We start from the raw sequence: 25,082 nt of genomic DNA, 5'->3' as shown, positions 1-25,082 counted from the left end.
CACAACGTACTCCAACTCGCCCTCAACCAACACCGGAGCAGGAGGCTCAACAGAAGGCACAACCGGTACCTCATACCTGCGCAATAATGACCGATGAAAAACGTTATGAATAGAAAAAGATGCAGGGAGATCCAAACGGAAGGACACAGGGTTAAGAATCTCCAATATCTTGTACGGGCCGATGAACCGAGGCTTAAACTTAGGAGAAGAAACCCTCATAGGGACAAAACGAGAAGACAACCACACCAAGTCCCCAACACAAAGCCGAGGACCAACCCGACGCCGGCGGTTGGCAAAAAGCTGAGTCTTCTCCTGGGACAACTTCAAATTGTCCACCACCTGCCACCAAATCTGATGCAACCTCTCCACCACAGCATCCACTCCAGGACAATCCGAAGATTCCACCTGACCGGAAGAAAATCGAGGATGAAACCCCGAATTACAGAAAAAAGGAGACACCAAGGTGGCAGAGCTGGCCCGATTATTGAGGGCAAACTCCGCTAAAGGCAAAAAAGCAACCCAATCATCCTGATCTGCAGACACAAAACACCTCAAATATGTCTCCAAGGTCTGATTCGTCCGCTCGGTCTGGCCATTAGTCTGAGGATGGAAAGCAGACGAGAAAGACAAATCTATGCCCATCCTAGCACAGAATGCTCGCCAAAATCTAGACACGAATTGGGTTCCTCTGTCAGAAACGATATTCTCCGGAATACCATGCAAACGGACCACATTTTGAAAAAACAGAGGAACCAACTCGGAAGAAGAAGGCAACTTAGGCAGGGGAACCAAATGGACCATCTTAGAGAAACGGTCACACACCACCCAGATGACAGACATCTTCTGAGAAACAGGAAGATCCGAAATAAAATCCATCGAGATGTGCGTCCAAGGCCTCTTCGGGATAGGCAAGGGCAACAATAATCCACTAGCCCGAGAACAACAAGGCTTGGCCCGAGCACAAACGTCACAAGACTGCACAAAGCCTCGCACATCTCGTGACAGGGAAGGCCACCAGAAGGACCTTGCCACCAAATCCCTGGTACCAAAGATTCCAGGATGACCTGCCAACGCAGAAGAATGAACCTCAGAAATGACTTTACTGGTCCAATCCTCAGGAACAAACAGTCTACCAGGTGGGCAACGATCAGGTCTATCCGCCTGAAACTCCTGCAAGGCCCGCCGCAGGTCTGGAGAAACGGCAGACAATATCACTCCATCCTTAAGGATACCTGTAGGTTCAGAATTGCCAGGGGAGTCAGGCTCAAAACTCCTAGAAAGGGCATCCGCCTTAACATTCTTAGAACCCGGCAGGTAGGACACCACAAAATTAAACCGAGAGAAAAACAACGACCAGCGCGCCTGTCTAGGATTCAGGCGTCTGGCGGACTCAAGATAAATTAGATTTTTGTGGTCAGTCAATACCACCACCTGATGTCTAGCCCCCTCAAGCCAATGACGCCACTCCTCAAAAGCCCACTTCATGGCCAAAAGCTCCCGATTCCCAATATCATAATTCCGCTCGGCGGGCGAAAATTTACGAGAAAAAAAAGCACAAGGTCTCATCACGGAGCAATCGGAACTTTTCTGCGACAAAACCGCCCCAGCTCCGATTTCAGAAGCGTCGACCTCAACCTGAAAAGGAAGAGCAACATCAGGCTGACGCAACACAGGGGCGGAAGAAAAGCGGCGCTTAAGCTCCCGAAAGGCCTCCACAGCAGCAGGGGACCAATCAGCAACATCAGCACCCTTCTTAGTCAAATCAGTCAATGGTTTAACAACATCAGAAAAAACAGCAATAAATCGACGATAAAAGTTAGCAAAGCCCAAAAATTTCTGAAGACTCTTAAGAGAAGAGGGTTGCGTCCAATCACAAATAGCCTGAACCTTGACAGGATCCATCTCGATGGAAGAGGGGGAAAAAATATATCCCAAGAAGGAAATCTTTTGAACCCCAAAAACGCACTTAGAACCCTTCACACACAAGGAATTAGACCGCAAAACCTGAAAAACCCTCCTGACCTGCTGGACATGAGAGTCCCAGTCATCCGAAAAAATCAAAATATCATCCAGATACACAATCATAAATTTATCCAAATAATCACGGAAAATGTCATGCATAAAGGACTGAAAGACTGAAGGGGCATTTGAAAGACCAAAAGGCATCACCAAATACTCAAAGTGGCCCTCGGGCGTATTAAATGCAGTTTTCCACTCATCCCCCTGCTTAATTCGCACCAAATTATACGCCCCACGGAGATCTATCTTAGAGAACCACTTGGCCCCCTTTATGCGAGCAAACAAATCAGTCAGCAGTGGCAACGGATATTGATATTTAACCGTGATTTTATTCAAAAGCCGATAATCAATACACGGCCTCAAAGAGCCATCTTTCTTAGCCACAAAGAAAAAAACGGCTCCTAAGGGAGATGACGAAGGACGAATATGTCCCTTTTCCAAGGACTCCTTTATATATTCTCGCATAGCAGCATGTTCAGGCACAGACAGATTAAATAAACGACCCTTAGGGTATTTACTACCCGGAATCAAATCTATGGCACAATCGCACTCCCGGTGCGGAGGTAGTGAACCAAGCTTAGGTTCTTCAAAAAGGTCACAATAGTCAGACAAGAATTCAGGAATCTCAGAGGGAATAGATGATGAAATGGAAACCAAAGGTACGTCCCCATGCGTCCCCTTACATCCCCAGCTTAACACAGACATAGCTTTCCAGTCGAGGACTGGGTTATGAGATTGCAGCCATGGCAATCCAAGCACCAACACATCATGTAGGTTATACAGCACAAGAAAGCGAATAATCTCCTGATGATCCGGATTAATCCGCATAGTTACTTGTGTCCAGTACTGTGGTTTATTACTAGCCAATGGGGTGGAGTCAATCCCCTTCAGAGGTATAGGAGTTTCAAGAGGCTCTAAATCATACCCACAGCGTTTGGCAAAGGACCAATCCATAAGACTCAAAGCGGCGCCAGAGTCGACATAGGCGTCCGCGGTAATAGATGATAAAGAACAAATCAGGGTCACAGATAGAATAAACTTAGACTGTAAAGTGCCAATTGAAACAGACTTATCAGGCTTCTTAGTACGCTTAGAGCATGCTGATATAACATGAGTTGAATCACCGTAATAGAAGCATAACCCATTTTTTTGTCTAAAATTCTGCCGTTCGCTTCTGGACAGAATTCTATCACATTGCATATTCTCTGGCGTCTTCTCAGTAGACACCGCCAAATGGTGCACCGGTTTGCGCTCCCGCAGACGTCTATCGATCTGGATAGCCATTGTCATGGACTCATTCAGACCCGCAGGCACAGGGAACCCCACCATAACATCCTTAATGGCATCAGAGAGACCCTCTCTGAAATTCGCCGCCAGGGCGCACTCATTCCACTGAGTAAGCACAGCCTATTTACGGAATTTTTGGCAGTATATTTCAGCTTCATCTTGCCCCTGAGATAGGGACATCAAGGCCTTTTCTGCCTGAAGCTCTAAATGAGGTTCCTCATAAAGCAACCCCAAGGCCAGAAAAAACGCATCCACATTGAGCAACGCAGGATCCCCTGGAGCCAATGCAAAAGCCCAATCTTGAGGGTCGCCCCGGAGCAAGGAAATCACAATCCTGACCTGCTGTGCAGGATCTCCGGCAGAGCGAGATTTCAGGGACAAAAACAACTTGCAATTATTTTTGAAATTTTGAAAGCAAGATCTATTCCCCGAGAAAAATTCAGGCAAAGGAATTTTAGGTTCAGATATAGGAACATGAACAACAAAATCTTGTAAATTTTGAACTTTCGTGGTGAGATTATTCAAACCTGCAGCTAAACTCTGAATATCCATCTTAAACAGGTGAACACAGAGCCATTCCAGGATTAGAAGGAGAGAGAGAGAGATAGGCTGCAATATAGGCAGACTTGCAAGAGATTCAATTATAAGCACACTCAGAACTGAAGGGAAAAAAAAAAAAAAAAAATCTTCAGCAGACTTCTCTTTTCTCTCCTTTCTCTGCCAATTAATTTAACCCTTTGCGGGCCGGTCAAACTGTTATGGTTCTCAATGGCAAGAGAACATAGCCCAGCAACATAAGAACTAGCTCTTGGAAGGATGGAAACTAAACTGACCATGAACTAAACCTGCCGCAACAACTAACAGTAGCTGGGTAGCGTTGCCTACGTTTTATCCCTAGACGCCCAGCGCCAGCCGGAGGACTAACTAATCCTGGCAGAGGAAAATACAGTCCTGGCTCACCTCTAGAGAAATTTCCCCGAAAGGCAGACAGAGGCCCCCACATATATTGGCGGTGATTTTAGATGAAATGACAAACGTAGTATGAAAATAGGTTTAGCAAAATCGAGGTCCGCTTACTAGATAGCAGAAAGACAGAAAGGGCACTTTCATGGTCAGCTGAAAACCCTATCAAAACACCATCCTGAAATTACTTTAAGACTCTAGTATTAACTCATAACATCAGAGTGGCAATTTCAGATCACAAGAGCTTTCCAGACACAGAAACGAAACAACAGCTGTGAACTGGAACAAAATGCAAAAACAAACAAGGACAAAAGTCCAACTTAGCTGGGAGTTGTCTAGCAGCAGGAACATGCACAGAAAGGCTTCTGATTACAATGTTGACCGGCAAGGAAGTGACAGAGGAGCAAGGCTAAATAGCGACTCCCACATCCTGATAGGAACAGGTGAACAGGGGGGATGATGCACACAAGTTCAATTCCACCAGTGGCCACCGGGGGAGCCCAAAATCCAATTTCACAACACAAATGGCTATATACACTAGGAGTCGCTATCTGACCCCTGTGATATTTTGTTGCTTTTAGGTGTTGGTTTTGAGTTGTGTTATTTTTTATTTGATTTTTTCTTCTGGCCTAGATACGGGTAACAGTCCTCTTGTAGCTTGAAATTATTTTCTGGCATATATACTATAATTAACGTACTGTGGGTAAATTATAAAAAAATTCAGGACACTTAATATTTTCAGCATCATTTTATATGTGTTCTTATATCTATTATAACAAGAGGGGGTTATATTTCTCTTTATTTTAGGATATAGAGACATAGGTTAGTGTGCAGTATTTTCTTTATGCTATAGACTATATACACATGGTTTATACCTAGATTGAGGAGAGTATGAATATTTGACTAAATTGAAAGAGAGCATCTATTACACTAGTATATTTAGCCAAAATTTGATCAAGTGAAAGATATCATTATACTATCATATCTAGTGGAAACAGTTAAATGTAGACTCAACACAATTAAGAACAGTGGCGGATAGACATAGTGAACTATAGCTCTCTACTAGCATCATTAGAGCACCTATCTAGTCAAAACAAGCAGCTAAAGAGAACTGTCTTAGAAAAATTATATCACTGCACACACATCTTTCTTTCTCACCTGCCTATTCATCATCTTCCTCACCCCCTGCCATCACAGGGCCCAATAGGGATAGTAGGGTCAGCCATCGAGGAGCGGGGCGCCACTACACAGGTTTTTAGGGTGCCAACCTCCGCAAATAGGTAGGTTGAGGTAGGCCAGTTCAGGGGTAGGCACCGCCCCCTGGTTATTTTTCCTTTCTTTTTGTGGTGTTGGTGTGATGTATAAGTATTGTATGTATTAAGGTTTTTAACTATTATATAATAAAGGTTTAACTTTTTAAGAGAAGGGTATAATTTCTGTGAGCTTTTAGTGTGTGACGGCTGCCAATCATAAAAATCCGCTATAAAAAATGCTATAAAAGTAAATCAAACCCCCCTTCATCACCCCCTTAGTTAGGGAAAAATAATAAAATTAAAAAAATGTATTTATTTCCATTTTCCCGTTAGAGCTAGGGTTAGGGCTAGGGTTAGGGCTAGGGTTAGGGCTAGGGTTAGGGCTAGGGTTGGGGCTAAAGTTAGGGTTAGGGTTGGGGCTAAAGTTAGGGTTAGGGTTGGGGCTAAAGTTAGGGTTTGGATTACATTTACGGTTGGGATTAGGGTTGGGATTAGAGTTAGGGGTGTGTCAGGGTTAGGGGTGTGGTTAGGGTTACCGTTGGGATTAGGGTTAGGGGTGTGTTTGGATTAGGGTTTCAGTTAGAATTGGGGAGTTTCCACTCTTTAGGCACATCAGGGGCTCTCCAAACGCGACATGGCATCCGATCTCAATTCCAGCCAATTCTGCATTGATAAAGTAAAACAGTGCTCCTTCCCTTCCGAGCTTTCCCGTGGGCCCAAACAGGGGTTTACCCCAACATGTGGGGCATCAGCATACTCGGGACAAATTGGACAACAACTTTTGGGGTCCAATTTCTCTTGTTACCCTTGGGAAAATATAAATTTGGGGGGCTAAAAATCATTTTTGTGGGAATAAAAAGGATTTTTTATTTTCACGGCTCTGCGTTGTAAACTGTAGTGAAACACTTGGGGGTTCAAAGTTCTCACAACACATCTAGATAAGTTTCTTGGGAGGTCTAGTTTCCAATATGGGGTCATTTTTTTGGGTTTCTACTGTTTGGGTACATCAGGGGCTCTGCAAATGCAACGTGATGCCTGCAGACCAATCCATCTAAGTCTGCATTCCAAATGGCGCTCCTTCTCTTCCGAGCTCTGCCATGTGCCCAAACAGTGGTTCCCTCCCACATATGGGGTATCAGCATACTCAGGACAAATTGGACAACAACTTTTGTGGTCCAATTTCTCCTGTTACCCTTGAGAAAATACAAAACTGGGGGCTAAAAAATAATTTTTGTGGAAAAAAAAATACTTTTTATTTTCACGGCTCTGCGTTATAAACTGTAGTGAAACACTTGGGGGTTCAAAGCTCTCACAACACATCTAGATAAGTTCCTTAGGGGGTCTACTTTCCAAAATGGTGTCACTTGTGGGGGTGTTTAATGTTTAGGCACATCAGGGGCTCTCCAAACACGACGTGGCGTCCCATCTTAATTCCAGTCAATTTTGCATTGAAAAGTCAAATGGCGCTCCTTCCCTTCCGAGCTCTGCTATGCGCCCAAACAGTGGTTTACCCCCACATATAGGGTATCGACGTACTCAGGACAAATTGCACAACTACTTTTGGGGTCCAATTTCTTCTCTTACCCTTGGGAAAATAAAAAATTGGGGGCGAAAAGATAATTTTTGTGACAAAATATGATTTTTTATTTTTACGGCTCTGCATTATAAACTGCTGTGAAGCACTTGGTGGGTCAAAGTGCTCACCACACATCTAGATAAGTTCCTTAGGGGGTCTACTTTCCAAAATGGTGTCACTTGTGGGGGGTTTCAATGTTTAGGCACATCAGGGGCTCTCCAAACGCAACATGGTGTTCCATCTCAATTCCAGTCAATTTTGCATTGAAAAGTCAAATGGCGCTCTGCGGTGCGCCCAAACAGTGGTTTACCCCCACATATGGGGTATCAGCGTACTAAGCAGAAATTGTACAACAACTTTTGGGGTCCATTTTCTCCTGTTACCCTTGGTAAAATAAAACAAATTGGAGCTGAAATAAATTTTGTGTAAAAAAAAATTTAAATGTTAATTTTTATTTAAACATTCCAAAAATTCCTGTGAAACACCTGAAGGGTTAATAAATTTCTTGAATGTGGTTTTGAGCACCTTGAGGGGTGCAGGTTTTAGAATGGTGTCACACTTGGGTATTTTCTATCATATAGACCCCTCAAAATGACTTCAAATGAGATGTGGTCCCTAAAAAAAAAAATGGTGTTGCAAAAGTTAGAAATTGCTGGTCAACTTTTAACCCTTATAACTCCCTAACAAAAAAAAATTTTGGTTCCTAAATTGTGCTGATGTAAAGTAGACATGTGGGAAATGTTACCTATTAAGTATTTTGTGTGACATATCTCTGTGATTTAAGGGCATAAAAATTCAAATTTGGAAAATTGCGAAATTTTAAAATTTTTTGCCAAAGTTCCGTTTTTTTCACAAACAAATGCTATATCGAAGAAATTTTACCACTATCATGAAGTACAATATGTCACGAGAAAACAGTGTCAGAATCGCCAAGATCCGTTGAAGCATTCCAGAGTTATAACCTCATAAATGGACAGTGGTCAGAATTGTAAAAATTGGCCTGGTCATTAACGTGCAAACCACCCTTGGGGGTAAAGGGGTTAAATACCCTCTAAGGGTGTACTATGAAACCTCAAAGTGCAAATTAACATTTTTCTTATTCTTACTTCTTCTACATATGCAGGACCATCTATCAACCCCTACGGGCTCACTGCATTTTTCTTCAGTTTACTTCAATTTTATTCATTAACATTTCTTATTCCTAGCTACATACTATCAGCTATGTATAAACATTATCACTATTTAACTTCTTTAGGCAACATTATCACTTTTAAGGAAAGTGCAACAAACAAACATTCCCTTTCAGAGAGAAATCTCCAGTCTCTTTGAGGTAGCGCAAAATAATCACATCAGCAATATGCAAGTCAGTTCAAAGGTGACGTGATGCAATATGATATGAGGGACCCGTTACGAACCCCCGAACGTTGATTTGGGTGGGCTACAAGACGTGTAATCCTGACCCGGAATTCTGCCGCACCAACGGATTTTTCTTCAGGTCTGTAAGGCAAAGCAGTTATTTTCACAGCATAATTAACAGCAGTTTCTGTTAAGAGGCAGTCTCCGTAAAAGCCTCCTATGTAAAACCAGTAGAGAGCACCTTTAAGAAGGTGCAAACTATGTACAAGCTGTTTGTGAATCATTCACAGTCCATGATTCGGTAGTTCTTTGGTAAAACAGTGATAAACTTGTGCAAAACTTGAAACAACAGGGATCCCGGGTAAACAAATGGATTAAGCAGCAGGAAACAAACAGTTAACTATTTACATTTTCAGGTTTCCGAGGTTTATTCTCATAGTAGATTGGAAGACATCAGTCGGTAATGAACACTTCCTGACCGGGAAAGCTTTGGTTCCATGTCCTCGTCTGATGCGGTGTCAATGTTGTTGGTTCGTCTTTCAGATGCGGTCAAGTCACTAGGAGTCTGGGTTCGATTGTCAGTTTTAGTGGCAGGTTCAGTAGTAGAAATGACGCACACAGTGGTGGTAGTGTTAGGATTTGTCAGTTCAGAGTTAGTCTTAGTCAGGACAGCAGGTGGCACTACTGTAAATTCACATCGCTTAACATTATTAGCGTACCAACCTTGCTCACTCCGATGGCGGGTGTAAGTCACATGATCTCCTCTGTTCAAATTTCGGTTGTAGTGTCCGTCGCGGAGCTGGGCTTCCACGTGGTAGCTGGTAACGAAGACTTCGGTCGGTAATCCCGGCTCCTGTATAAAGCCCCAACCCCTTTTCGGGTGAAAGGCCAATACTGTTCCTTGCTTCGCCGAGTTCTTATTACCGCGTTTGGTCTTAGGCCTCTGTACTTTAGGTTGATCATTTTGTTCTGTTTCCTTTCGATGTTTCCAGTGTGAAATTAGGCATTGTTCATACTGCTCCCAGGTGAGCACTGCAATATAGGTCCCCTCCTGTTTGGATCCGTCCGATTTGGTCTTTGGGGCATCCCATTAGAAAATCACCCCCCTCAGAGCTCACATCCAACAGTTCACCTATAGATGTCGGTAACGGGGGCAGTATCCCTTCCATTGTACCGAGAGCGGTCACGACTAGCTCGGCAGCGGGTGGTTGGTCACAAGCGGGGTGGAGAGCGGCCACCGGAGCAGGATCGGTCGGTGAGGCAGGGGTGCTTTCCATACCTGCGTCTGATGTGATTACACCGATGTCGATCCGTTCCATTAATGAGGACACTGGAATCGGCGGCGGCTCGGACCACGGTTCTTCCGATGCGATCTTCTTGCACAGCTTCGGCTTCCATTTCCTCACCGTTGTCGGCCCCGCGTCTGGGAGCTGGGGACTCGGCTCCTCCTCCTGCGGATCCAAGAGGTTCGACTTCTCCAGCAGTAGCAAGTTCAGGCTCGCCTCCGGTTGGCTGAGATGGCCCTGGGTCACTTCGTCGTCGTTCAGGTACCCGCTGGTCACCATCCCTGCTTCTGGACCTTCGGTAGCACACGCACGCTGCTCCTCCATTTTCTGGGGGTGGAGCTCCTTTTTGGCTCCTGGGCACGTCGTCATCTCGCAGAAGTAGTCGGAGGGGGCAGTCGTCACTTTTGGCGCCGCTGTGGTGGTCTCCTCCCATGGCATGCTCTTCTTCTCCTGCGCTCCTCGTGGCGCTGTAATGGAGGCAGTTTTGGCAGGAATTTTGGCGGTCTTTTACAATACACAGTCTTTAAGCAAATCACAGTTCCAATCACAATTCTGGCACAGTTATTAGGCACACATGACCCGATTTTTCAGGCTTAAGTAGATCCTGTTCGTGACGTCAAAGTTGGATCGCCCCCAGAGTAGGGCAATGGGGTACTCGGTACCGGGTCCTGCGGTTCGGGGGATGTCACGGTGGCTGACCCGGTCTGTGGCCCTAGGGGACGTTCGTTAGACAGATGGGAAAGGTCTTTAAAGGGGAAAGTTCGTAACGCCACCTGTGGTATTCGGTCAGGGTGACCGACGCTGCTTAGGGGTCCCCTGGGGTGATGTTATGGCAGCTAGATGGTATACCTTCCCACAGGTGGTGTTTCCCCAAGGCTTCCCAGAAGTGTAGATGGTGATGGTGGATGATTAGTGTTGAGCGATACCTTCCGATATTTGAAAGTATCGGTATCGGATTGGATCGGCCGATATCCAAAAAATATCAGATATCGCCGATACCGATACCCGATACCAATACAAGTCAATGGGACACAAATATCGGAAGTGATCCTGGATGGTTCCCAGGGTCTGAAGGAGAGGAAACTCTCCTTCAGGCCCTGGGATCCATAGTCATGTAAAAAATAAAGAATAAAATTAAAAAATATGGATATACTCACCCTCGGACGAGCCCTGGCTGTCACCTCTGCAAGAATCTGCCTCCGTTCCTAAGAATGCAGAGAGTGAACGACCTTCGATGACGTCGGTCACGTGAGCGGTCACACGACCAATCACAAGACCGCAACGTCATCGCAGGTCCTACACTCACTGCATTCTTAGGAACGGAGGCTGCCGGTTGCACCGCTGCGAGCCAGGGGCCGTCGGTGGGTGAGTATATCCATATTTTTTATTTTCATTCTTTAATTTTTACATGAATATGGATCTCGATCCCGATTCCCGATATCGCAAAAATATCGGAACTGGGTATCGGAATTCCGATACCGCAAATATCGGCCGATACCCGATACTTGCGGTATCGGAATGCTCAACACTATGGATGATGTAAGGGGCAGTGAATAACGAGGACACCAGGTTGCAGTCTCTTTACCTTTACTGAAGGCTTCAGCATCCACAGTCCAGGGTACAGACCACAGGGTAGGCAGAGTCCGGCCGGTCTGAAGGCAAATCCAGAGTCCCCTTATCCAGGTGGAAATCAGTAGCCTTCCTACTAGCGCCTGTGTGTTGTAGTACCTCCCTGCTGAACAACTCGGTAAGGTCCTCACAACTTTCGTAGATGTTCTAGATGTCTTCCTCTCTGTCCCCCAGATAGTATGGATAGGACAAACCCGTTTGACTGATGGCCTGAGGCTTGTTTATAGGGACCCTAGAGACGCCCCGACCCCCACAATTTGCCACTGTGTCTTCTTAGGTATTAAGGTCGGGCAGCCAACTTGGAATTGACTGTCATGCTGGTCTCTGAAGTAAAGCGTAGAGTCAATTACTCCCTCGGTGTTCCGGCCACCGGCTACACACCTCAGAAGGAGGCAGCCTATTTCAGGGCAGAACTCCTCCTGGTGTTATCTACTTGTGCTGTGACTTCGTTTCTCACTCTCTACAATACACTTCTCCTCGTGTCCTTTCTTAGGATGCTGCTGCACGTGGGGCAGGCGCAGCTCTGTAGCTTTCTATCCCACTAGGCCTCTGTCAGGATCCCACCCCTGACAGGGACCTCTGTCTGCAGCTCAGATGTTCCTCCTTTTCCCCCTGTCTGCCTGACAGGAGCTCACTGGGTCAAACCCAGGCAGCATCTGACTAACTTCCTATCCAAACCACCAGTTTTACACCTCTGTGAGGAGTGCCCTACTAGATAGGAGCATAGCTCCCCCTGGTGGATTGGAGTGTGAAGTGTGGTGTATGGTTTGTGATACCTGGAAGGATGAACTCCTTTATTACCTTCAGCTGTAATATCACTCCCCCTGGTGGAAGAATGACATTACTGCAACGACCAGGACTCTGGGGCGCTGCACTATAACATGCACAAAAAGCTGCCAATCAGTGGTGTGGGGGTGGGGTTATAAGCAGCTCAACATATCAAGCTCTGCTAGATCTTCAGCAGAGAAAACTGTGACTTGTATCACTTAGTTTACTGGGTGCAGCAGTTGTGAAAATCGCTGGAATCAAGGTCTCAGCCCCTACAGAATCCTGCCAGATTTCATAGAAAAAAAGCTGCTGACGGATTCCGATTAAGTACACGTGATGTGGTGGAAGCAGTTTATAACTCGGAAATCTGATGACAGGTTCCCTTTAAGATGCATTTATGTTGTTAATGAGGAGGCAGTGCTTTATGTGTACAAAACAAAGATTGTTACCATAAAAATTAACCTTAATTAAAAAAGAATTCGTAGTTTGTATTTATTAAAAATATTATTCTTTGTTATTTTAACCCTTTAGTAACCATCAATACATCTGTTTACTGACCTGGCATATAAGAGTATAGCATCTATGGGTGAAAATGCTGCTGTCAGCTGACCAGTATAGCTGACACCCTGCTGCATCAGCCACAATCGGCGTTGGCACCAAGCATGGCCATTTAGCCATGGATGCTTCTGTCACTAGGGATAACAGCATCTAGATGGTTAACAGCGTGGGGGCTTTCTCTTTAACCCCATTGGCTCCCTCAGCTCGTGATTCTGTGGTCCTGATGGTTGCAATGGCAGTCCACGGACAAGTACTGGCCTTAGAGTCTGCCGGCTATAGGGGATGGTCCAGTGAGAGAAATGTTAGCAAGATTTTAGTGGTAAAAATACAATTTGTCATTCTTGTCATTCCACTTTGCATTAGTTCTTGAAAAGCACCGGAAGGATAAATAAACTACCTGACAGCAGTTTTGAATCGCGATGAGCAGACTTGAAAAGTAAAGTTCGGGGTTCGTACCGGTCTGGTGGATTACAAGCGCACGCTGGTAGAGGCACTACTGGCGGCGTTCCCACCTGACAGCAGGGGCTCAATAGAATAACAAGGCAGAGGACGAGAAGGAAGTCGCCAACATAGCTGGGACACCGCCACCACCAGGGATCGCATGGTTGAAAAACTTCCTCAGCACACCACAACATCTGGTACTACAATCCGATACAGTCCGTATTAGCAGGATGCAGCGTTTCAGCAACATGGTGGAAGAGTACATGGCCACACGTCTCCACATACTAACTTCTGGGTCTCCAAATTGGACACATGGCCTGAGCTTGCCGTTTATGCCTTGGAGGTGCTGGCCTGCCCTGAGGAAAGTATCATGTTGGAACGTGTGTTTGGCACGGCAGGGGGTGTGGTCACAGACAGGCGCATCGGCATATCCACAGCCAACATGGGCAAGCTAACATTCCTGGAAATGAACCAGGCATGAATGATATGCGTAAAGAACAGCAGGCACATTGACAAGTGGCACATCCCTGAAATCTGTGGCTTAGCCTCTATCTCCTGCTGTCTTCAGATTTCATAGCAAAAACCTACTGACAGATTACCTTTAACAGTAGAAAGTGTTGTTTAATAACATGCAGTCCCATTTTGTATTAGCAGCAAAGACGCACGTCTGCTTTCAACCTGAAAACAACTTGTCCAATTTTTAAATTGAAAGACTTCAAATCATCTCTTCTACTGTCACACTAAGTCCAACAAACCAAGAAGAAAATGGAGTAAATGGACCTCAACATGAGTAGGAAATAGTAAAACAAAAAACTATTTGATTAAAAAGTATTTTTTTTTTATTGAAAAAAGTCAAAAAATTGAATAGATGACAATACAATAAAGTATATGGACAATAGTAGTAAGTCAAATGGTAAAGACACAAACAATGCAACAGCACTACAGGCACCGTAAAGTCATACAGTAAATGAGTAGCAAAATTATTGCACATAAGTAAAATGTACATACAAATGTTAGTAATAATCCAAAATGCAAAAGGTCAGAAATAAATATAAATAATAAACCTCAGGGTAATGATGCAGTGTGGCCAGTAGATAGCACTTCTGTGTAATTGTACATACAGAACATGTTAATAGAGATGAGGAACCTGAACGTAAACGTTTGTGATTCTTAAGCTTCTTTCACACTTCCGTTTCTTCAATCTGCACAGGATCCGTCAAAATGTTTAAATGACGGATCCTGTGCAGATTGTAAAAAACGGGTGCACTGGGCCCGTTTTTCTGACGGACCCGTCGAGGCTATGTGCACCTGTTGTATATGCGTCTTCGCAGCGGTTTTCCGCTGTGAAAACGCATACACAACAAAACCCAGGTTAAAAATAATACAAAAATAAAAAATCACAATATTCTCACCTTCCGGCATCCCGCGCAGCGTTACTGATGTTCGCGATGCTCCCGGCAGCTGGCGTTCCCAGTGATGCCTTGCGTGCAATGACCTCTGATGAGACTGCGACATCATCGGGTCATTTCGCAATGCATTACTGGGAACGGGAGCTGCCGGGAGCATCGCGAACATTGGTAACGCTGCGCGGGACGCCGGAAGGTGAGAATATTGCGGTTTTATTTTTTTTATTTTTAACATTATATCTTGTTACTATTGATGCTGCATAGGGAGCATCAATTGTAAAAAGATAGAGAGAGAAAATTTCCCTGACTGGAAATTCTTCCGCACATGCTCAGTTTCAAAAGACGGAACCCGTCGTTGGATTCCTGCTTTTGACAGTCAGTGACGGATCCTGCGTCCATAGGCTTCCATTATAGCCAATAACAGGCAGCGCAGGATCCGTCACTGAGCGATTTTCCGACGTGCAGAAAAAACGTTCCTCTGAACGTTTTCTCTGCCCGACGGACAGCGATTTTCTGACGGATCCAGTGCACGACAGATGAAACGGAAGGCCATCCGTCACAATCCATCACTAATACAAGTCTATGGGAAAAACAGGATCCAGCAGAAAAATTAGCTGGATCCTGTTTTTTCAAAAATCAACGGATTTCGACGGGAGCTCAAAGATGGAAGTGTGAAAGAGGCCTAACCTGACAGTTAGTGTCCGGTGCTAAACACCAAATATGGACTTCTCCCGGAATGCTCGGAGTTCTAGGGGAAGTCCATGACAGAGAGATTTTCCACAACCAAAGTTCGGAGTTGAGGGGGAAGTCCGTGAGAGAGTGATTTTTCACATCCAAAGTTCGGGTCTCCATTGTTCAAGGAAGTTGAATAATACAGGCACCAGTGGAATGAAGTAAGGTACTAATACTCGTAAAGGTACTCGTAAATAGACTAATATAAGGAGAATGACAGCATAAGATGTAAAGTGATACGTGCTGCTTACCCATAAAGTGCTCTGTGCCTGTGTGTGTCAAAGGCCCCAACGCGCGTTTCACATGGGCTTCCTGGGGGGCTTGTTAAGGAGTGCCATCTAGTGGCCACACTGCATCATTACCCTTTATATTTATTTCTGTCCTTTTGCCTAAATTTGGCACAATCTTAAACTCTCATATAATTCAAGATTAGTAAACCTGCCCCAATACAGTTTGCGAGCCACACTGCTATAAAAGGCCGTACAATGGTTTCCTGACCACTAATTTCCTGATTTCGAAGCAACATGTTTTTCTGAGACAGGAAGAGCAGACACTCTGCGCACTGACCAATAGACCTCAGTCACCAGACTCCGAAAAGGACCAGACTATTTACAGCATGAGAAGATTACTTACAGCAAAACACATGGAGACACCAAGTAAGACATTTTTAAAAAATTATGGGTGTTAATAATGAGATAAATAGTTAACAAGGTCTGAAACAAAACCATGAAATGTAATATTTTATTAGAGCATAGGAAGCTAATTTTTCTTAATATGACCAACACAAAGTATAGGATGTATTAATCAGACAAAATATTTAAAAATTATATAATGTATCGCAAATTTTACATTTTTTGTTTTTTTATTGAAGTACTGTGATTTGTAGCTTTAATTCTGGATATAAATGATAAACTAACTATTATGGCAATACCTACATATACTATCAGCTTCCTGTGAAGGGTTATTATTAACTATTATATTACAGGTCATCACACATAGTATCATGACAACTCTACAATGTGTACATTTTTAGGTTTTATTTTTTAAAAGTAAAAATCATTTTATAAGACAAAATTTAATGTGTTTTTCCATTTTGATTTCTTTTGGAATTCTGCTCACTTTTTGTCTTTTATTACTGGAAAAACAAGTATATATATATATATATATTTATGTACAAATATGGCGATGAGGGCTCTATGTACCTCCACAGGAGGCGGCATAATTTATGCATCGTCTGTATTTGTGCATTGCACCTTTTTATTCATTGAATACTATTTCACATCACTTTAGAGGAAGTATCTATTTATACCTAAATTATATATTGATTATAATTACATGGCTCCATTAGTTATCATACCAGTAATATGGGTGGCATCCCAGTGCCAGTTTTTGGCCTAGGAAACAGGTTCTGGCGCAATGAGCATATGTTTAAATGATTTTCGTTGTCATGTGTAGCTTTTTGTGTCTGTTACATAATAAATACTTATATTATTTACATTTAGTAAATGCGTGTTTCTCCATTTTTATGGATTGTTTGTGTATGTATATATATTGTGACAGGATCACTAGTGTATTTGAAGGGAGATGTGTGTCACAAATGTTGCTATCTTCTAAACCACGTAGAGGATATAATAGAGCAAACCATTAAAAACGTCCTAACTCTTAACGGATATTTATAAAATTGACATTCCAGATAATCGGATCCAATCTGGTATTAAACAAATAAAGAAAAGATATGATGGAACTAAATTTTTATCTTTTAAAGAAATTAGAACTAAATAGAATCTTTCCTTCTTAGACTTTATGCTTTTTCTTATACTAAAAAATCATATACACAACCTCATTAACAATAAAATCTCTAAGGCAGAAATAGTTTTATACACTCTTGAATAACCCTAACCATAAATTCTTATGGAGAACAAAAAACGTATACAAGCACTTAAATAAGGATGCAATATTCTCCAAAAACGGTTATATGTCACGATGAGAGTCTGACCTAAATACTTTTTTCAGTATCGAACAGTGGGAAAACGCTATTAAATCCCCCTACGATTATAACATTTCAATGACACTACATGAGTCACACTAAAGGTACCTTCACACGAAACGACTTTGTAACAATATCGCTAGCGATCCGTGACGTTGCAGCGTCCTCGCTAGCGATATCGTTGTGTTTGACACGCAGCAGCGATCAGGATCCTGCTGTGATGTCGCTGGTCGCTGAATAAAGTCCAGAACTTTATTTGGTCGTCCGATCGCCGTGTATCGTTGTGTTTGACACCAAAAGCAACGATACCAGCGATATTTTACACTGGTAACCAGGGTAAACATCGGGTTACCAAGCGCAGGGCCGCGCTTAGTAACCCGATGTTTACCCTGGTTACCAGCGTAAAAGTAAAAAAAACAAACAGTACATACTCACCTGCGCGTCCCCCAGCGTCTGCTTCCTGACACTTACTGAGCGCCGGCCCTAAAGTGAAAGTGAAAGCACAGCGGTGACGTCACCGCTCTGCTGTTAGGGCCGGAGCTCAGTGTCAGGAAGCAGACGCCGGGGGACGCAGGTGAGCATGTACTGTTTGTTTTTTTTACTTTTACGCTGGTAACCAGGGTAAACATCGGGTTACTAAGCGCGGCCCTGCGCTTAGCAACCCGATGTTTACCCTGGTTACCCGGGGACCTTGGCATCGTTGGTCGCTGGAGAGCGGTCTGTGTGACAGCTCTCCAGCGATCAAACAGCGACGCTGCAGCGATCGGCATCGTTGTCGCTATCGCTGCAGCGTCGCTTCGTGTGAAGGTACCTTAAGATCCTGACTAGATGGTGTTATACGCCGGTTAGACTGTCTCATATACATTAGAACTACTCTCCACAATGATGGAGAGATTGTGGCAATTCAGGAAATCTTTTCCATATTTTCCGGAGTTGCCCAAAAATCAAGCAACTATGGACACAAGCCTCCCGTAACATAAATTTACTTCTTAAAAATAATTTACTGATTCCCCCTTAGATGGCTTTACTCTCAATCAGTCTAGAAGAACTTAAAGGGAACCTGTCACCCCGTTTTTTCGGTATGAGATAAAAATACCGTTAAATAGGGCCTGAGCTGTGCATTACAATAGTGTATTTTGTGGACCCCGATTCCCCACCTATGCTGCCGAAATACGTTACCGAAGTAGTCGTTTTCGCCTGTCAATCAGGCTGGTCTGGTCAGATGGGTGTGGTGTCCTCCCCCAGATCTTGCGTAGTTTTCCGTTGGTGGCGTAGTGGTGTGCGCATGTCCAAGGTCCCGAATCCTCTGCCAGGGGTGTGAAAACAACAGCGATGTCCGTTATTCCATTGGTGGTCGGTGGGCGCGGCCATCTTGCTTTGGCCGCAGAAGCGGCGCTCTGCTGGCCGCGGCTTCAGGAAAATGGCCGCGGGCATCCGCGCGTGCGCAGATGGCTATCGCGGCGGCCATTTTCGTGAAGCCGAGATGCGAATTCTGCTTCACGAAAATGGCCGCCGCGATAGCCATCTGCGCACGCGCGGATGCCCGCGGCCATTTTCCTGAAGCCGCGGCCAGCAGAGCGCCGCTTCTGCGGCCAAAGCAAGATGGCCGCGCCCACCGACCACCAATGGAATAACGGACATCGCTGTTGTTTTCACACCCCTGGCAGAGGATTCGGGACCTTGGACATGCGCACACCACTACGCCACCAACGGAAAACTACGCAAGATCTGGGGGAGGACACCACACCCTTTTGACCTGACCAGCCTCATTGACAGGCGAAAAAGGCTACTTCGGTAACGTATTTCGGCAGCATAGGTGGGGAATCGGGGTCCACAAAATACACTATTGTAATGCACAGCTCAGGCCCTATTTAACAGTATTTTTATCTCATACCGAAAAAACGGGGTGACAGGTTCCCTTTAACTTCTCGATTAGACATGTACTTATTCATCATCTCTTCCTGGTAATCAAAAATTCTCTGGCCTTCTTTTGGAAGAGACCAGAAATACCTAAATTTTCGGAGATAATGGATAAGATGCACCTGCACAGTTCTCTGGAACAACGCTTCGCAATACATAATGACTGTCTCATAAAATATTCCCCCAAAAACACTCTCTCTGCAAACTTAATGGGAAAATGTAAAAGCTATGGGTCTCAAAATGTGCAATTCAAGAAGGTAATTATTTAAAAGGGTTTTCCCACAAATAAACAAAAGAGTATACATATAGCACGGGAGGGGACAACAGCTGATTTTTCCTTTTAATTAAAACATTGTTAAAAACAGGGAAATGTTTTATCTCATAGAAAAACTTAGTTGTGATCCTCTGCTGTCCTGTCTGTATACTCTTTTGCTTTCTCTCCTGCCCAAGAGATGTAACTGGTAACGCCCCATCTCATTTAAAATGATCTTTGGAGGCAGATTAACATGCAAATCCGGCCAATAGATTTGAACAGCTCATTTACTTATTAAGAAAAACATGGATTTATCTGGAATAATACATCGTATCGCAGATATCAAAGTATAATTTTATTCAAATTCCATGATCTACATGCCCATATAGATGGCTTAGGAGGGTGATGATACGGACAGATTCACTATAACCACTCTACCACCACGCCGGCTCCCAGTGGTGTAACTAGAGTCCATTGGGCCCTGTCATAATTTGGATCTGGGCCCCCACTTACATATTGGTCAGATGTATTAGCACTTGTAGCATTCTAAATGCTATAAAGACATGCGTGTCCTCCCCTCCACCATAATGTAATACTGTTCTCACGTCTCACATCCTGAGCCCCTTGCACTGATATTGTCCAACATCCTGTACCCCTCACAGTAAGAATGTTTCCCATACTGGGCCCATTCCAGAAATAATGTCCAACATCCTGAGCCTCTTCCAGTAATAAAGTCCCCATCTTGCCCCCTTCCTGGTATAATGTCCCCAATTCTGGCTCCTTCCTGCAATAATATCCCCATCCTGATCCCCGTCTTACTGTAATGTCCCCCATCCTAAACCCTTTCCTGTAATAATGTCAATATCCTGGCCCCTTTGTGGTATAATGTCCCCCTCCCTGGCCCATTTCAGTATTATATGTCCCCCATCTTGGAGTAGTGCCCCCACACTGGCCCCTTCCAATAATATATGTCCCCCATCCTGGCCCCTTCCAGTAATATACCGTTGTGTAGAAATGTTTTTGCCCCCTTCCTGATCTCCTATTCTTTTGCATGTTTGTCACACTTAAATGTTTCAGATCACCCAACAAATTGAAATATTAGACAAAGATAACAGAAGTAAAACACAAAATGCAGTTTTTAAATGAAGGTCTTCATTATTAATGGAAAAAGAAATCCAAACCTACAGGGCCCTGTGTGAAGACTTGCTGTGGTAAATGAAGCTATGAATTCTGCTGTCTACTGAATTTAAGTGTAACAAACATGCAAAAGATTAGGAATTCAGGAAGGGAGGGTTTTTTTCATATAAACTGTATGTATCCCATCCTGGTGTAATGTCCCCATCCAGCAATATATGTTCTCCAATCTGGGCCGCTCAAGTAATATATGTCCACCGTCCTGGGCCCTTTCAAGGTAAAATGTCCAACACCCTGGACCCCTTGCAGTAATAATGTGCCCCATCCTGGTTTAATGCCCTGTCCTGACCCCTTCCAGTAATATATGTCCTCTATCCTGAGCCCTTTCCTGTTATAATATCTCAGCTCCTAGGTCCATCGTGTAATAAAGCTCCCTATTCTGCTGCTTTTCTCTAACACATAAAAAAAATCATCGATACTTCTCACCCAGGGTGTCCGCACCGCCCACTGCAACCACGATCGTTACACCCATGCCAACTCTCATATAACATTAATAAAAAGCTAATCTACACTTTATATGTTGTGGCAAAAAAAGTACAATTTGTCATGCCAAAAATGTACTCCTACAACATTGTCAACAGAAAAATAATAACAATTATATTTCTTGGAATGCGCTAATAAAACAATCATATAAATCATGCGAATCTGAAAGCCCTAAAAAGGTCAGTTCTTAGTTAAAGAGACCCATGACTCTTATTACCTTGTTGGTCACAGTCCCATCCCTCAAATCTCAGCTCCATTGAAATGTAAAACATTGAATATGTGCCACATATTTCATAATGATTGTGACTTATTCATAATTCCCCAGATAAGCGGAGGAGCTGGACGCCTTCCTGGAAAGGTGTGATTATTACTGTGCTCTTAGGAGTCAATATTACTCTCATCCGCATTATTGCAGCACTTGGTAAGTCTGACAACTCCTCTAGGCGGCCAGGACCTGGTCATCATTATCCCAGACATCACCGCTACGTCCTGTACACCTACGAATACACACAGACTATTTTTACACAAGAACTTGGCACAGGCTTCTACTGTATGTTTTTTCAGTTTATAGTAAAGGACATTATCATGTTTCTGAACCCTTATTTTCAAAATTGGAGTGTTTCAGCAAATAAAGAACTCGAACCAGGATATTTTTTTGGATGGCATGATGATTACGCTTTTATTCATACTACTAGATGGTGGCCCGATTCTAACGCATCGGGTATTCTAGAATATGTATGCATATAGCAGCCACATAGTATATAGCATAGGCCACGTAGTATATAGGAGCCATGTAGTATATAGCAGACAAATAGTACGTGGCCTGTGCTATATACTATGTGGCTGCTATATACATACATACATATTGTAGAATGCCCGATGCGTTAATACAGGCCATGCAATATATAACAGTGGCCACGCAGTATACAACACAGCCCAAGTAGTATATAACACAGCCCACGCAGTATATAACACAGCCCACGCAGTATATAGCAGACACGCAGTATATAACACAGGCGACGTAGTATATAACACAGGGCATGCAGTATATAACAGTGGCCACGTAATATATAGCACAGGCCATGCAGTACATAACACAGCCCACATAGTACATAGTACTAACACTGGCCACGTAGTATATAGCAGCCACGCGGTATATAACGCAGCCCACGTGGTATATAACGCTGCCCACGTGGTATATAACACTGTCCACGTGGTATATAACACTGGCCAAGTAGTATATAGCAGCCCACGTGGTATATAACGCAGCCCACGCGGTATATAACACTGTCCATGCAGTATATAACACTGGCCAAGTAGTATATAGCAGCCCACGCGGTATATAATGCAGCCCATGGGGTATATAACGCAGCCCATGCGGTATATAACGCTGCCCACGCGGTATATAACACTGGCCAAGTAGTATGTAGCAGCCACGCTGAATATAACGCAGCCCACGCGCTATATAACACTGCCCACGTAGTATATAGCAGTGTGGGCACATATCTGTGTTAAAAAAAGATAATTAAAACAAAAAATTGTTATATACTCACCCACCGGGATCCAGCGAAGCTGTCCCTATGTGCGCGGCTGCCGCCATCTCCCGTTCCCAGGATGCATTGCGAAATTACCCAGATGACTTAGCAGTCTCGCAAGACCGCTAAGTCTTCTGGGTAATTTTGCAAAGCATTTCTGGTAACGGAAGATGGCAGCCGACGCGAGCGCATCATCGGACTACGGAGGGTGAGTATAGCAGGTTTTTTGTTTTTTTATTATTTTTAACATTACATCTTTTTACTATTGATGCTGCATAGGCAGGGTCAATAGTAAAAAGTTGGGGACACACAGGGTTAATAGCAGCGGTAACGTTACCCGCAGCATAGCGCGGTCAGTTACCGCTGGCATTAACCCTGTGTGAGCGGTGAGTGGAGGGGAGTATGGAGCGGGCACTGACTGCGGGGAGTAGGGAGCGGGCGCCGGGCACTGACTGCAGGGGAGTAGGGGGAGGGACTAATCGGACTGTGCCCGTCGCTGATTGGTCGCGGCAGCCATGACAGGTAGCTAGCGAGACCAATCAGCGATGCGGGATTTCCGTGACGGAAGTTGCCGTTAGAAAGACAGACAGACAGAAAGACGGAAGTACCCCTTAGACAATTATATATATATAGATTTCGGGGTAGACATTATGTTTTCATCACTTTTTATTGCTTTTTGTGGAAGGTGCAATCATAAAAAAACACCAATTCTGGAATTTAGATTTTTTTTTCTGGAAACATTTTGAATTAAATAATATGATAGTTTTAAAGATCAGAGTTTTACAGTCACAGCGACACCAAATCTATTTATTTTTTATTGTTTTAAAGTATTTATTTGTTAAAGTCCTGACAGCTGATACATGCTGATGATTCATGGTCAGCATACATCAGGCACTGCTTGTATGTTTTCAGCCAGGAATGTTTTACTCAAATGCTGAGAGGTTTTAGAGAAAAACCACTCTTTACAAGCCGCAGGGGACCGAACCGCCCTGGATGGACAGGTCTATGACTTCTTGTGCATGTGAGGAGAGACCTGTCAATCCAGGGCAGTGGGCGGGGAGAATCGTCCAGGGACCCGCCTGTCTGACTAGTCTCCAGCACTGTTCGGTCCAATGCATACTTTTGAAGTTAGTTTTTCTCTGAAACGCCGCTGCCTTTCATAGTCAAATATACCTGGCTAAGATCCTACAGCCTGGTACATGCTGCCTGGGGATCGGGCGGCATGTATCAACTGTCAGGTTCACTTTAATTGGGGAAGAAGAGGTGAATTTATATGTTTTTAGGTTTCCCTATTTCTTACATGAAGCGCACATCTTGTCCCCTGCTCCCATACCTGTCCTGCACCTTAAATATATGAAACCAGCCTACTGATCCATCATAATAAATGTGCTGTCAACAGCAATAAAGTCCGTCCGTAACACTTATTGCTCACAACAAGCAGTGTAACAGAAATACCACACAATTCTCACATAGTATAAAATAATATTTTATTAAACCAATTAAAATTATACACTTATAACAATAACAAACTTTTCCCTAAGTACCTCAGACATAAGGGACCTACAGGCTACTAGTTTAACCTCACATAGTAAATGTGAGAATTGTGTGCTATTTCTGTTACACTGCTTGTTGTGAGCAATAAGTGTTACGGACGGACTTTATTACCTAAAATATATGGCAGATTTTGGAAAGGGGTTAAAGAGAGTCTTTACACAGGGAAAGAGGAACTACAAGCTACAGGAAGATGCTGCTCTCCCCTAATAAGCTATATTACAACATTTCTTGTAATCTTATGTACTGATGAGTTATATTAATACCTAATGATAGCTATACTTCAAGATTCATAGTAACAGCTTAAAGGGATTGTCCAGTAAAAACAAGTTATCACCTGTCCACAGATAGCTTATAAATCACTGGGGGTCCGAACACTGGATCTTGCACCGGTTGGCAGAATTGGGAATTTTTATTCTTGAATTTTTATTCATTTTTATCCCCAAAAGGTAAGTTGGTTGTCTGAGCGCCACTAAATTAGTTCCCTATGGGGCTGCGGCAGACAGCAACCCAATATACAATGAATGGAACGGCGTTAAAGAATGCACACTGGCACTCGGTTCTAGCGGGCCGATTGATGCAGGTCCCAGTGGGCAGACCCACACGGATCAGCAAGGTATCACTTGTCCTATATAAAAAGTGATAACTTGTTTTCATAGAACAAACCCTTAAAGTTGTTAAAAAGCTTCAGGTCTTTTTTTCAGTCTTTCATATTTAGATTAACTTTATTTATTCATTTATTTTAAGTTTATCATCAGATAGAGAAACATAGAAACGAATTATACCAGGAGATCCATTTGAACAATACAGACAGTTCTTCTGGTAAGTAAATAATTATCTCTATGAATATCTGTGGTGGGTTCCTCAATATGATTGAAACAACAT

General features: G+C 43.7%; 1 protein-coding gene across 1 annotated transcript in view; it reads left to right on the top strand.

Annotated features, from left to right (window-relative positions):
* LOC143766415 (uncharacterized) overlaps positions 1-25,082 on the top strand; it is a 54,658-nt gene that overhangs the window by 10,344 nt on the left and 19,232 nt on the right. Inside the window, exons 2-3 of the mRNA XM_077254086.1 lie at positions 21,437-21,532; positions 24,945-25,019. Coding sequence (XP_077110201.1) covers positions 21,437-21,532; positions 24,945-25,019 — 171 coding nt within the window. The remainder of the gene's footprint in view (positions 1-21,436; positions 21,533-24,944; positions 25,020-25,082) is intronic.

This window comes from Ranitomeya variabilis, chromosome 4 (genome assembly GCF_051348905.1).
Source record: "Ranitomeya variabilis isolate aRanVar5 chromosome 4, aRanVar5.hap1, whole genome shotgun sequence".
NCBI classification, from domain to species: Eukaryota; Metazoa; Chordata; class Amphibia; order Anura; family Dendrobatidae; genus Ranitomeya; species Ranitomeya variabilis.
Note: the sequence above shows the minus strand (reverse complement) of the source record. Positions and strands in the feature narration are given on the sequence as shown.